This window comes from Colias philodice, chromosome 29 (genome assembly GCF_061535455.1).
Source record: "Colias philodice isolate Cphi_HAF_F1 chromosome 29, ilColPhil1 Martin Lab GWU primary, whole genome shotgun sequence".
Lineage (NCBI taxonomy): Eukaryota > Metazoa > Arthropoda > Insecta > Lepidoptera > Pieridae > Colias > Colias philodice.
In genome coordinates, this window is record NC_143114.1 from 2947334 (window position 1) to 2962188 (window position 14855).

At 32.4% G+C, this 14855-nt stretch overlaps 1 protein-coding gene across 2 annotated transcripts; it reads right to left on the reverse strand.

Annotated features, from left to right (window-relative positions):
- Positions 1-1907: 1907 nt before the first annotated feature.
- Positions 1908-14451, reverse strand: LOC149475824 (aldo-keto reductase 1B-like). Of its 2 annotated transcripts, none has more exons than XM_089712926.1 (7): positions 14322-14451; positions 7068-7210; positions 6435-6576; positions 5775-5969; positions 4178-4377; positions 2827-2982; positions 1908-2033 (listed from the first exon to the last, which is right to left on the reverse strand). In XM_089712926.1, the coding sequence occupies exons 1-7, from the start codon at positions 14394-14396 to the stop codon at positions 1988-1990; spliced, it is 957 nt and encodes a 318-aa protein (XP_089569052.1). In that variant the 5' UTR covers positions 14397-14451; the 3' UTR covers positions 1908-1987. The 2 variants fall into 2 exon arrangements, with proteins under 2 accessions (XP_089569052.1, XP_089569051.1); XM_089712925.1 differs by lacking the exon at positions 14322-14451 and adding an exon at positions 11895-12101.
- Positions 14452-14855: the final 404 nt, after the last annotated feature.

Genomic DNA, 14855 nt, shown 5'->3' on the forward strand with positions numbered 1-14855 from the left:
ATTTATATAATTTATAACGTTATTTACATCATCCGATATTGAAGAGACAAATCTTATCGGAAGGTGTAAAAAGCGCTAAATTTAGAGCAATTGAGGCCTATACAGTCGTGCTGTCTCTCTCTAGTGCATGTCATCTAATAATGCACAGAGCGAGATGGCACGATTCATAACGAAATGTTTTAAATTAGCAAATATCGTATCGTCTCTTTCTATCATTTCGGTATAAAGATGTGATAGAAAAGGACGGAATGATTTTAGATATAATAATTGATGTTTAACACAAAATGCTGCTTTTTTTGTATATTATGTTTGATAAACTGTCTTCAAAGATTTTATTTAACTAGTGTTATAATAAATTTATTATTATTTATTTCTCTTGTATATTGGGAACCATGTATATTTTTAGTGATAATTTTTGTCGGCCATTTTAATTTTCTAACCATTATACGTTTTTAGCGTTTTACAAAATTGTTACCAGTATTTTTTGATGTAAAATTGATTTAAAAATGTCTTTTTGTTATTAATTTTTACTTTTGACAACACTAGTTAATATAATAATAGGTTATATTATTTTTTGCATACGAAAGCAGCTGTATTTAAATTATTTTTAAATATAATTTTTGTAAGTTTATAAAGTGATGTTTATTTGTTATTTATTGTGTGTACGCCGAGTTTGTATTTTTTAAATTAATTTTATACTCGATTAAACTGATGTATGTTTAAAGTTTGTTTTATTTTTGTGTTTGACCCTTACCTTTACTTAGGAGATGTTACTTTTGTTAAAACACGAATAGGTTAATGAATAAAGTTAAAAAGATAAATAAAAAACACGCTTAAATTCATAAGATTATTGTATTGTGCCAGTTTACAAAGTTTGGATTGAATCTGTGCGAAGGAGTCGGTTACATACAAACATACAGGTGAAGCTAATAAAAGCGTGTTAAAAAGGAATGAAAAGAGATATGAAATATTCAACTGGGAACAGCTGATGTGACGTTATTATACTTGATTATTTGAAACTAGCGGTCCGCCCCGGCTTCGTCCGTGGTACATATTTTGCAATAAAAAGTAGCCTATGTCCTTTCTCGGGTATCAAAATATCTCCATACCAAATTTCATGCAAATTGGTTCAGTAGTTTAGGCGTGATTGAGTAACAGACAGACAGACAGAGTTACTTTCGCATTTATAATATTAGTATGGATTTAAACAATAAACAAGATTCAACAGCTAAAAAGTTGGTAGCGTACATGCAGAGCACTAAGCACGGCGTTTTACAAGCGTTAGTAGGTAGTAGTAGTAATCCATTTTGGTGAATATGCATCCACTCTATACAAAAGCGCACGTTGAAATGTACAGCAGAATGACCGCTCGTTTATTTACATTATGTAGTGATGATACATGAAATACTTGATTACCGATGCCTAGCTGGCAATTTAATGTCTTTGTTTTTGCTGCGTAAATGAACCGCTAACCAAAATTTTATTAAATATGAGTGACTGCATTCTTTATGAGTAATGGTTTGCCAACAAAACAGTATAATGAAAATAAGAATAGAAATAGGATCAGCCGAAGCTGATAAGATAACCTTTTAATAATTCTATCAAAATGCACCCTACCCTAGTGTTAATGTCTGTCTGGTAACTGGTAATTCGATATTTTATTATTAGAATTGATGTAATTTTTATGGATAATTTGCATCTTCACAAATACAGTTTTAATTTTTTCTATATGAACACCCAACATCGTAACTTTTTCATTAAAATAAATAGTCTATTAGAATGTTAAAAACATATAAACAATGTGACTGTTACGTCATTTTCGACTATTGACGAACAAATAAAAACTTGTATTGATCTTTGTCTTAAGATAAAAATACAGTAGAAATGTCTAAAGTAAAACACAGTAAAACGTTCAACAATATATATTTCGTATGATATAAACATTAATATTGGTTACAAGTAAATACATCATATCTTAAGGCACTGCTTAGAATTCATCATTTTCAAATGGATGGTACTTGTGGCCGAGGGATCTGAAAATAAAAAGTAAATTTTAAAATTAATTTATGATTTTAAATTTAAATTCTCCTTAAACTTATTAACGCGAAGTGGTCAGATAGTATTCAGTTTTTGAAGTGAAACTTCTTTATCGGGGTTGGAAAAAAAATTTGTGTAACATTTTTTCGTTACGCGTGACATTTTTGCGTTACGCGCCATCTTTTTCTTGATTCGACCACGCGTGATTCGACCGCCGTATTTCTGTAAAGTTGCATATAGTAAATTATTATTTGAAAAATAAGGTAATAAAGAAGTTTCACTTCTTACGTGTGTACACTTGTACACGCACACATTTTTTAATAACCATATTTTAGTTAAGTTTGAAAAGTAATTCTATTATGCTTTCAAACCTAAATTATTGGGACTGATTCTGATGATATATTTTTACAAACATACAGGTGAAGATAATAAAAGTGTGTTTAAAATCCAAATAACATGATAATAATTAATAATTATTTATACATATATGATAATTATTTGACTGACCGGTTGGCTTAGTAGGAAGTAACCCTGTCTTCCAAGTCAGAGGTCGTGGGTTCGATTCCCACTCGGGGCAAATATGGTTATTAAAAAATGTGTGCGTGTACTAGTGTACACACGTAAGAAGTGAAACTTCTTTATTACCTTATTTTTCAAATAATAATTTACTATATGCAACTTTACAGAAATACGTCGGTCGAATCACGCGTGGTAGGGATAAGAAAAAGAAAAATAAAAAAAAATAAAAATAAAAAAATAAAAATAAATATTTATTTATTTTATACTCACGCAGCCATAGGCACGAATCGTCCATTGCAATCGAAAGAGTTAATAAGTTGTAAGTCTTCTTCAGACAGTTTAAAGTCGAAAACGGCGAAGTTGCTAGCGATGCGACTCTTCGTCACCGACTTCGGGATCACGATCACTCCGCGGTCTATTTGGTATCTGTAATTATTAAAAATATATCTTAATATATATAAATCTCGTGTCACAATGTTTGTCCTCAATGAACTCCTAAACCACTTAACCGATTATAATAAAATTCGCACACCATGTGTAGTTCGATCCAACTTGAGAGATAGGATAGTTTAAACATGTAGGTACCACGGGCGAAGCCGGGGCGGACCGCTAGTATATTATAAAGCTGAAGAGTTTGTTTGTTCGAACGCGCTAAGCTCATGATAAGCTCAACTACTGGTCCGATTTGAAAAATTATTTCGATGTTAGATAGCCCATTTATCGAGGAAGGCTAAAGGCTTATCATCACACTTAGACCAACAGGAGCGAAGCAATGCGAGTGAAACCGCGGGGCACAGCTAGTGTTAAAATAAATAAACTTATAATACTACTAGCTTACCGCCCGCGGCTTCGCCCGCTTTGTCTAAAACCTAATAAATTATAAAAACCAAAAGACCTTCCTCTTGAATCACTTTATCTATTTAAAAAACCGCATCAAAATCCGTTGCATAGTTTTAAAGATTTAAGCATTCATAGGGACATAGGGACAGAGAAAGCGACTTTGTTTTATACTATGTAGTGATGTATAATAATACAATTTAACAAGAGGCTTATGTATGTTAGGTCACTATTTAACCTGCTTTACTTAAACGGCTTAACCAAATTAGGTGAAACTTATATTGATTATAGCTTAAAATCGCATTTTCTTTATTAGGCCGCCTACTAACCTACTTATCAACTTAACACAATATAAAATTAAATCACTACATAATATAAAACAAAATCGCTTTCTCTGTCCCTATGTATGCTTAAATCTTTAAAACTACACAACGGACTTTGATGCGGTTTTTTTAAATAGATAGAGTGATTGAAGAGGAATGTTTAAGTATATTATTTATTAGGTTTTAGACAAAGCGGGCGAAGCCGCGGGCGGTTAGCTAGTATATAATAAAACTAGCTGTGATCCGCGGTTATACTCAGCATTAGGTGGCCTTTTCATGGTAAAACGTTATTTTTATAGCGAAACTTCTTTAGGCGCGTTGAGAGTAAAATTTCAAGGTCGCATCATAGCAATAGTCAAGTCATGGAGTAAGGCGATTTCGGTATCTGTGAATTTTGCCAAAAAAGTTTCACTTCTGACACTTTTTAAAGCGAATATTTTTTTTTTCATTTCTAAACGCACCTAATCAACACTTGAGCGACTGTCTTGCCCAGTCTTGTGGCAATTGCCTTCAATTTGGGGTCCTCCATGAGTTGGGGCTCCTCGGGCTTCGCCCAGGGCCTGTCCGGAGACCCCAGGGGGGAATAAGCCGTGATTTTGATGCCTCGGGCTTCGCAAAATTGGATAAGGCGCTGCTGATTCAGGTATGGGTGACATTCCACCTGTAAAATGTGGAATTTTTGTTAGAGATTGTAATAAAATGTTTTTTTTTTCTTATTAATTTAATTAAAACGGTGGTAGTATAGATGAAATTTAGTTGAAGTTTGTATATGTATGGGTTATTTAACTGATGTTGTTTTATAATTAAGTATGTACATATCATAATTTATCATTTATCACAAAAATTCCCCATTTTTTCCCATTTAACAACCTAAAACACCACCAACCATAGAAATCTAAATAACAAGACACATAGAAGTGCTTTAATGTCATAATTCGTATGAAAACCGCTGTCGCCAAAATCAACACATTCAAACCGAAAGCTGAACAGTACACACAAGTAAACTATGCCTTTTATTGGACAGCTTGATTTTAGTGAAAACTAACTTATCTATTAAATTAAGCTTTTGAATATGTATCCTAACGCACGAATTTACGGTTTATTTTAGAATAACATCCCTAAGTATATGAGACTTTTTGCTCCAATACGAACAAACGTGATAATAAGAATGGTCGACTGTGTCATTCATTGTTATTTCGATTACTATGGTGACACTCGTAATACTTGTAAATATTCTATAATTTTAAGGAAAAACGGCATTATTTCTAAAAAAAAATATTTTCCGATGAAATATTATTCCTTTATACTTATAATTACAACTTGTGGAAGAATTTCCGCAATGGAAATTGCTGAAACACACCATGTATACACTCATACGTCTCCAGAGCAACTGAACAGTGACGAATGCACTGGTGATGTGCAAATCACCTGAGTGGCGACAAGGTCACGCACGCTTACGACTTCTAGTGTCTTGTTATTTAGATTTCTATGCCACCAACCCACCCAAAAAACCCTTTTTCTACCTAATCATAAATACATTACATACATGTATAAATTAATATTTTTTTTCCCAAAAATACTACCTGGTTAACAACCGGCTTAACCTTCGCACTTTTCAACAACCTCTCAATTTTCCTTCGACTTAAAGTTCGATACACCGATACTCAAAACACATTATTTACGAAAAAATCTCCATTTTTTATTTATCCACCTAAAACACTATCTATCAACCCAAAAAGCCACCCCTTTATTTAGTAAAATCTCCATTTTTACACGCTTTATATTAGCTTCACCTGTATGTTTGTAACCGACTTCTTTGGGCGCGATTTTGACCCACTTTTAACGGCCAGATTTCGTTCAAACTTTGTAGATTTATTTAGGACCGATGACAATACACTAATTTGATAAAATAAATAATAATTAAAAAAAAATAAAAAACACGCGTTTTATAGAAAACCGAACTAAAAGCGTGTTTTTTAGTTTTTTTAAACTATTATTATGTATTTTTAATTTAACCACCCACTTACTTCACTAAAAAGCCCCCTTTTTTCCACTTACCTGATTAACAACCGGCTTAATCTTCGCACTTTTCAACAACCTCTCAATTTGCTTCGAGTTAAAGTTCGACACTCCAATACTCTTCACCAGACCCTCACCAACGAGGGGCTCCAACGCTTGCCAAGTGTCCACATAGTCGACGTCCGAGAACTGGATCTTACCGGACGCATCTGCGGGGAAAAGCTCCCCGTCCTCCTGGAATGTGGGGAGAAGGGCGTGAAAATGGGGAAAAAGTCGTGGTGTGTGCAGAAAAATATCAAAAATGGGTGGATAAGTTTGAATGGAGACAATGTGAAGATAGAATAAGATGATATAATATATGAATAAGAGATTGAAAAGGGTTAAAAGAAAGCCTAAAAATGTATATTTTTGGGTCACCAAAAGAACTTCTACGTATTCATAATACATATTATTGGGGCAATCAAAGACTGCTTATCGTAAGCAACAAATAAGTTTGTTGTTTTATTGAATGTTTTTTAAAGTTAACTTGTATTTTGCATATGTAAATGAAATAGCAGGACTTCGTGACAGTGTATAGAGGTCAGAAAAGAAAAATAAAAAAAAATTCGCCTGTTTTCATGCTATGTATCAGTAAACTATAAAAATGTGCTTTTAAAAAAAGCTTTTTAAAAGTATTTTTTTATCATATTTTGTACATACCTTATAACCCTGAGGCCAGTGGATCAGATACAAGTCAATGTATTTGATATTGAGATTCTCGAGCGTTTTCAGTAAGGCTCCCTTCACCAGGTCAGGTCGGTGGAAGGTGTTCCACAACTTGGAGGTGATGAATAGATCCTCCCTGGGGGTGATGGAAACTTGATATTTAGTCAAATAGTTTCGGTACTTATAATATACTAGCTGCGCCTTGCGGTTTTACCCGCATTGCTTCGCTCCTATTGGTTTTAGCGTGACTATAGTGACGTTTAACAATAGTGATTAGTGACGCGAAGAATTTGTGTAGTGTTGGTGTAGTGTAATTTAACTTATTTCCATTTAAGTAAATATTTGCACACCCAGAGGCCAGAAAGTGGGTAGAATGTATTAGCGCCTTAACATTGTAATAACACCTTTTTTGTAACTACATTCTTGTAAATAAATGAATTTGAATTTGAATATATTATATAGCCTTCCTCGATAAATGGGCTGTCTAACACCGAAAGAAATTTTCAAATCGGACCAGTAGTTGAGATTAGCGCGTTCAAACAAACAAACTCTTCTTCAATGTAGATAGAAATAGTGAGCAAGAATTAAAGAGTGAGTAAGACAGGGAAAAAATAAAGAGTAACTCACCTTTTAACAACACCCTCATTGATTTTGGCAGTGATAGCTTCACCGACCTCCTTCTCGTTGCCGTAAACGAACGCGCAGTCAATGTGACGGTAACCAATGTCGATGGCATCTTTCACTGCTTGCGTCACTTCACCGGGCTTCGACTGAAATAGCATGTTACCTTTAATTCGATATTAAGTTTTATAGAATTCAAATGCTTTATAAGTGATATTTTTTTAGAATAAGACTAGCTGTCACGACTATCGTTGTTCTGCCTTACTCCTTATCACTTAGGCCTTTGGAAAATTCTTTAATAGGCACATACAATTTCATAAAAATCGTTCCAACCGTTTCGGAGGTGTATGGTAACTACCATCGTAACACGAGAATTTTATATACAACTAGCTTTCCGCTGCGGCTTCGCCCGCTTTGTCTAAAACATAATAAATTATATACTAAAACCTTCCTCTTGTATCACTCTATCTGTTGCGTAGTTGCATACATAGGGACAGAGAAAGCGACTTTGTTTTATATTAAGCAGTGATAGAGAAGAGAAGGGAAGTTGAAAAATCGATCACGAGACGGAAGTCTATGAAGAAAGGCATCTTCCGCGAAAGACGCGAGCTCGAATCCCGCAACGTGATCGATTTTTTTCATTCTTTAAAAATATATCGTGTATGTTAAAAGTATTTGTATACTCTGTAGACGCTGTAGAAATGCCATCATAATTTCAACAAATTTACGTATACATGAAAACAGAATCATCAAAATCGGTGCATCCAGCCATTTGAAGAAGTGGAGGTAAGAAGCCAAAAAATACAGTCGAAACCAGAACGTCCTCGTTTTTTGTAGTCGGTTAAAAAACCTACCCAATATACATGCATATGGTCGAAAAACATAACTATTAACTATAATATATGACGCAGTCGGGTAACAAGAGCGGCGCCTACGGCCCACATTAGATCTCTCTTCACATCATATAGAATTACTAGACTTTCTTTAATGTGTATCAGATTTCGTCTCCATGAGATAATTTTCTGACCTTTACTGAGAAAATCGTATAAAATGATGATATGATAGTTCTTCTGTTAATATGTTATGCATATTCATTTCCCTATAATCTTCTTTATATATAAAAATGAATCGCAAAATGTGTTGGTAAGCGCATAACTCGAGAACGGCTGAATCGATTTCGATAATTCTTTTTTTATTATATTCCTTGAAGTACGAGGATGGTTCTTATGTAGAGAAAACGTAAACATGTACAACGGGCGAAGCCGGGGCGGACCGCTAGTTATCTATAATTATATCTTAAAAAGGATTTATTATATGTATATGTTTGTTACGAAAAAATCAAAACTACTCGACCCTTGAAAAAAAAAACGATTAGGAAGGTTCTAATCCAAGTAAAATTAGTTTTTCAGAGTCTATCCGCGTAAGCTGAGAGAACTAATCTATAAAATAATCATGAAATTTGTTTTTTGGTTGAACGCGCTAACCTCAGGAACTACTCATTTGTAACGTAACAATCCCTGTATGTTTTTAAAGCTCGAGGAAGGCTATCATAGAAATCTAAATAACAAGACACTAGAAGTCGTAAGCGTGCGTGACCTTGTCGCCACTCAGGTGATTTGCACATCACCAGTGCATTCGTCACTGTTCAGTTGCTCTGGAGACCTATGAGTGTATACATGGTGTGTTTCAGCAATTCCCATTGCGGAAATTCTTCCACAAGTTGTAATTATAATTATAAAGGAATAATATTTCATCGGAAAATATTTTTTTTTTAGAAATAATGCCGTTTTTCCTTAAAATTATAGAATATTTACAAGTATTACGAGTGTCACCATAGTAATCGAAATAACAATGAATGACACAGTCGACCATTCTTATTATCACGTTTGTTCGTATTGGAGCAAAAAGTCTCATATACTTAGGGATGTTATTCTAAAATAAACCGAAAATTCTTGCGTTAGGATACATATTCAAAAGCTTAATTTAATAGATAAGTTAGTTTTCACTAAAATCAAGCTGTCCAATAAAAGGCATAGTTTACTTGTGTGTACTGTTTAGCTTTCGGTTTGAATGTGTTGATTTTGGCGACAGCGGTTTTCATACGAATTATGACATTAAAGCACTTCTATGTGTCTTGTTATTTAGATTTCTATGAAGGCTATGCATCCAATAAGAGTAGAACTAACCCTAAAATGTTTCTTTTACATATAAATTTTGCTTATTATCAATACTTATGTTGCTATAACGATAATGTATACTAATATTATAAAGCTGAAGAGTTTGTTTGTTTGAACGCGCTAATCTCAGGAACTGCTGGTCTGATTTGAAAAATTATTTCGGTGTTAGATAGTCCATTTATAGTGGAAGCCTATAGGCTATATATCATCACGCTAAGACCAACAGGAGCTGAGCCACGCGGGTGAAACCGCGGGACACAGCTAGTTGATATTCTTCAATTTACAACATAACAAATGTAGTTTGCTCTAATTGCCTTAAATTATAAATCCAGTTACGCAAATCAATCAAGTAACTTATACTGAGGAAATGCGAATTTTTCGCTCTGTTTAACAATTAAACGGCTGAACAATTGTATCGACTGTAAATGTGTCATGGCCTAATTGTTTGGTATTGTAATTCTTTAGTATTTGACCATTTAAGCATATAGTTATTATCACAATAATAGTAACGAAATTCCCTATAAAACATACACAAACAAACGCATTGACGAGACCACTAAGGGTAAGCTTAGGAGTCTCATCAACAAGTTGTTACAAGTTGCTAGCGGCTTCGAACGTTTTTGAAGTGAAACTTCTTTATCGGGGTTGGACAAAAATTTAGTGTAACATTTTTGCGTTACGCCGTACGCGTGACATTTTTGCGTTACGCCGTACGCGTGACATTTTTGCGTTACGCCATACTCGTGACATTTTTAAGGTCATAAAGAAGTTTCACTTCTTACGTGTGTACTCTAGTACACGCATACATTTTTTTTTAGGGAGTTACACTACTGTTTGTGTCTGTTTACTGTGGTACTATGGAGAAAGGTAGCCCTACAGTTAAACAGACATAAGATGCAACGGCCAAAAGGAGCAGTGTATCAGTGAAAAATATTGCAAATGGGAAAAATAATGCTTTTAAAAGACCAAGAAAGTAGTAAAGATGTAGCTTTCTAGTGGTTAAATTTTTTTATCATTGATATAGTTATTTTTGAATATATTAGTTACATACAAATTTAATCATCCCTCTTTATCATAAGGGTTTGGTTAAGTTATAATTAACTAATTGTGTTAAATTTATACAAACACGGTAGTAATTTTTTTTAAATAGATGTAGGTCTACATCTATTTTAAAAAAAATTATCTGTTCATCGGTTCATCGGTTCTGTGTGAATTTTCTTATCAAAATAATCATTATCTATATTTAAAGATATTGCATGGAGAAAATACACTATTTATACAGATATGTTATCTGTGTTTCAATAATCCTAGACATGTTGAGCTTGTTACCTCTTATATTGATTTAGGATCATGGAGGATTTTATCATCAATATTACATTGTACGATTTATGTATATTTTTTATTTGATAGTATAAATTGATACTAAGTAGATAGTAAGTAGGTTAAGTACGCATTGGACTCACAACAATTAAGGTTCCATAGAAATAAGTTTAAGAGCAACTACAAAAAAATTGGGTCGCAATTTTTGGCAGTGCCAACCGTAACTATACTTCGATTTTTTTTTTTTATATTTTTTATTGGTTGAATAATTTGAGTCTTGATGACAAAAAACATGTTATTCAACAAAGTAACATGTGACATGGTTGTTGATAAAAAAATCTAAAATTTTATATAGGCTTTAAAAAATCTTAAAAAATCGAAGTATAGTTACGGTTGGCACCGCCAAAAATTGCGACCCAATTTTTTTGTAGTTGCTCTTAAACTTATTTCTATGGAACCTTTATTGTTGTGAGTCCAATGCGTACTTAACCTACTTAGTATCAATTAAAAACAATCACTCAATAAGTTAAAATTAATATAGCTTTTCATTGCAAATTTTATCAATTAATAGGCCATTGTATAAATTGTTATTTAACAAAATGTGTGTCGTAAGTATTGTTACTAGGTCTTGTTGTAAATTTTATAGTACCTCAACCTCTGGATATATTTTGTTTAGCTTATCTGTCAATTAAAATTATCAAAATGTTTATCTATATCTATACTTCTATACTAATATTATAAAGAGGAAAGGTTTGTATGTATGTATGGTTTTCACACATAAACTACTGAACCAATTACAATGAAATTTAGCACACATATAGACGGTAACTTGGATTAACACTGTAACACATAGGATAGGTTTTATCCCGGAAATCCCACGGGAATGGGAACTATGCGGGTTTTCCTTTCAGATCCGCAGGTGGAAATCTAGTTTTCAAATAAATAGACTATCAGTGATTTTATCAACCAGTTTTTTTGGCTCCATAGTTATATTAAATAACTCCATAGTATTATTAAATTAAAATAGTTCGTATATTTATTTATGTATAACAACAAATGTGTGAGTTGGAAACTTTTAGAAAGAATCTGATTTACGATAGTGAAATATTGAAACTGTAGTTCCTAATTCCTATATTATGAAATATGAAGTCAATTTGACTAAGCAATATTGTATTACATATAATTTATTTATGAGAACCTTATACAAGGCAATTATATTCCAATTATTACCTGGTAAAAATATTTTTAAGGGTGTAATAATCATTTAATAGACATAAATTATAATTTAAAGCCTTATAGGGCAATCAATAAGTGCAGGAAATTATAAATTACTTACTTGCCATGTTCCAAGCCCAAGAATGGGACAATCATAACCATTTTCCAATTTAACTAAGGGCACTTTATCTGCCATTATTATAACCGCTTAATGTAATGAATAAATAATTCAATTAAGCCGGCGCGTAACACTACCAGCCGTTCGAATAATAACTATATAATAAAAGATCGAATTGAAAACACCGGCCGCGCGCCGTTCACTTTCATCGACTTTCATGCAAATATTTTTTTTTAATTTTGACAAGCCAAATGCCAATGTCTTAAAACGTTTGACAGATATATGACAGCCTGTGTTTAGTGTTACCACTGTGTTACTTGCAATTGGTAACATTTCTAAATTTATTAAAATATAATTTAAAAACAAAAAGTAATACTTGTAGAATCAATAAGTGTAAAATATTTGTGATAACTGGTGTTAAATGTTTCTATTTGATATAATATAATATAGTTCAACTTTTAAACGTTCATAATTTTTAACTATTAATCTGTATTCGACACTTGTTCAACAAGATTTTTTAGGAAACTGCAATTCCCTTGACTAAAATCTCGGACTAAAAACCTAACTGATAAAGCTATAGTTTGCTTGAACTTTGATCGCGGTTAAAATCTCAGGACTTTTGAATACGAAGGTGATCCCCGAGTGTGCACTCTAGAGTCTAGACAGCTTAACAGCTAGATTAATATTATTACAACCATTACAACAATTATATTCAATTATGAAGGGTTATTAAATGATAATGCATTATTTAATCATCTCAAGGAGGCATTCAACAACTGATTCAAGCAAAGACACAGATAAATGATAACATAACACTATATTACAATAATTATTATTATATTACAAGTAAATAAAAAATATTGAATTATTATGCACATTAATGGACAACTAAGATCCGTTAGGCAAAAATAAAAATACAAGAGTTACATTACATTACACAGTTATTGAAATAAAAGTAATAGTAAAGAACCTATAGATGAGCGATTAGCGAATAAGCGCACAGTCGAGCCATTTTTTAGTATGAGTCAAATCCGAGTCGCAGTCGTGATACTAAAGGTTCCGTACAACTTCACTAGAGTAACTCTAATAACTAAAATTGCTGAAAATACATATTTATGCGATGTGCGGAAGTTTTTTCGTTGAGTATGTACCTACGTAAATCGAAAAAGAAATAAATACATACTTATATGAATTCGATAAGAAAGTTCAAATCACAGACGTACGTGTTTGGTTAATTGACTGTCCATAAAAAAAGTACAACATAGAAACAAAAGATAAATTAATAACAATTATGATAATACCTAATTGTTATTTTTTTATTTGCGTTACTTCACGCACGCATGTACAATGAACCGATAAAGGTAATAAATTTGCCATAGATAAGTTATCACAAGTCAATGGGGTTATGGCAGATCTTATCTAGAGAAGTTGTAAAATTTGAACTGAATTTTTCCTATAGTAATTTAAAGTTGGGAGTAAAATAACATAAAATATTGAACTTAAGAAAAAGGTAATTAAAAAAAATCTACAACCTGTGTACCTCCTGGCACCTCCGTCGTTTTTAAGAACGGTTAAAAAGTATAATTTGAATATAACGAACTTCGCCTTTAACCTATTTAACTATTTACGAAATAGGCACATTACAACAGGCTGATTTTCGTTTATGCGGGTAAATTGAGTGTATATTTTCTAAGGTTTAATTGTATTGCCGTACGTGAATAGTGCTACTTTGTTATTTTGGTGTCTAAATCCAAGTAAATAATCTTGACCTTGACATTAAAAGCTTTTAGCGATGAGCTCTGAGCCAGTCCTTTAGATTACAAAACCTTTACATATAAATTATGTACCTGTGGTATGTACAGGGTCCACCAATAAAGTCTTATATAGGCGCCAACGCTAATTTACAAGTAATAATAACTAACTACCTACTTTTCATATTATGTAGTAGGTACTAGGTGACCTTCGTTGCTCATAACCTAGGTCCGGCGGCAAATTAGTTGGATAAATTTGGAACGATATAATATATAATAATTTTGACAAATAATATTCCACAAAATGAAATTAAAAGTACCTATGCTACAATAATTGAAATGGATTTTTACAGTTATTGGGGGCCTTTTGAATAGTTTTCAAGGCAACCAATCGATGACAAAAAAACGGAAATAAACTGTGGTAGTATATTTTTTGTTCGACAGGAAATAATTAGATACTTACCTACATATTATGTTTCATGGTTAACATAATCTTATATTATTTCGATAAATTGTACATTTGACTACAGAAATAACTTTAAAAATGAAAAAGCCTTGAAATAACTTTAAACCTCATCTGTCAAAACATCTATTCATGTTGTTACTCTAACAAATACTACGGATACTTACCTATTTCTGGACATTACTTTTTTTAGACAACAAAATAAAAAAAACTTACCTTCCATGTTCCCAATCCCATGATAGGGATCGTTTTTCCATTATTAAAAGTAATAACAGGAATTTTTGCCGCCATTTTCACACGTCAGTCTGCGGCGCGTTTGACAGGAGAAATAACTTCAATCTTCAATCGTGTTTTTTATCAATTGAAATTATCTTTATTATTTATTCGGGTTATCTTAGTTTTATTTGATGGGCTGTTTTATTATGTAAGATATTTTTATTTACTTATCGATTTCACGGCTGGGATGTTATAACTAGGGATGGGGAAATAATATATTTTTTTTTAATTTAACGATTTTGTTTTCAATCAATTTGTAAAAAAAATGTTTTATTACTACTAAGCCTGCCGTGTTAGAAATAATTTGATAATAGTTTGAGATTAATTTAAGATTATTAATTAATATTAAATTATATTTAGGAAGTACTTAGGTAATTAGACAAAAATTGAAATCTGTTATTTTCTAATTCTATTTATTCTGTCTTGCAAAAAAAGATAAGCAAAATGTCGGCTAAAAATTAGTCTTACTAGGTT

Coding starts and splice junctions, on each gene's coding strand:
- LOC149475824 (XM_089712926.1), bottom strand. CDS start 14,396: ATGGCGGCAAAAATTCCTGTTATTACTTTTAATAATGGAAAAACGATC. Junction 7,211..14,321: donor TGGGATTGGGAACATGGAAG/GTAAGTTTTTTT, acceptor ATGCTATTTCAG/TCGAAGCCCGGTGAAGTGAC. Junction 4,378..5,774: donor TTAAGCCGGTTGTTAATCAG/GTAAGTGGAAAA, acceptor CACATTTTACAG/GTGGAATGTCACCCATACCT.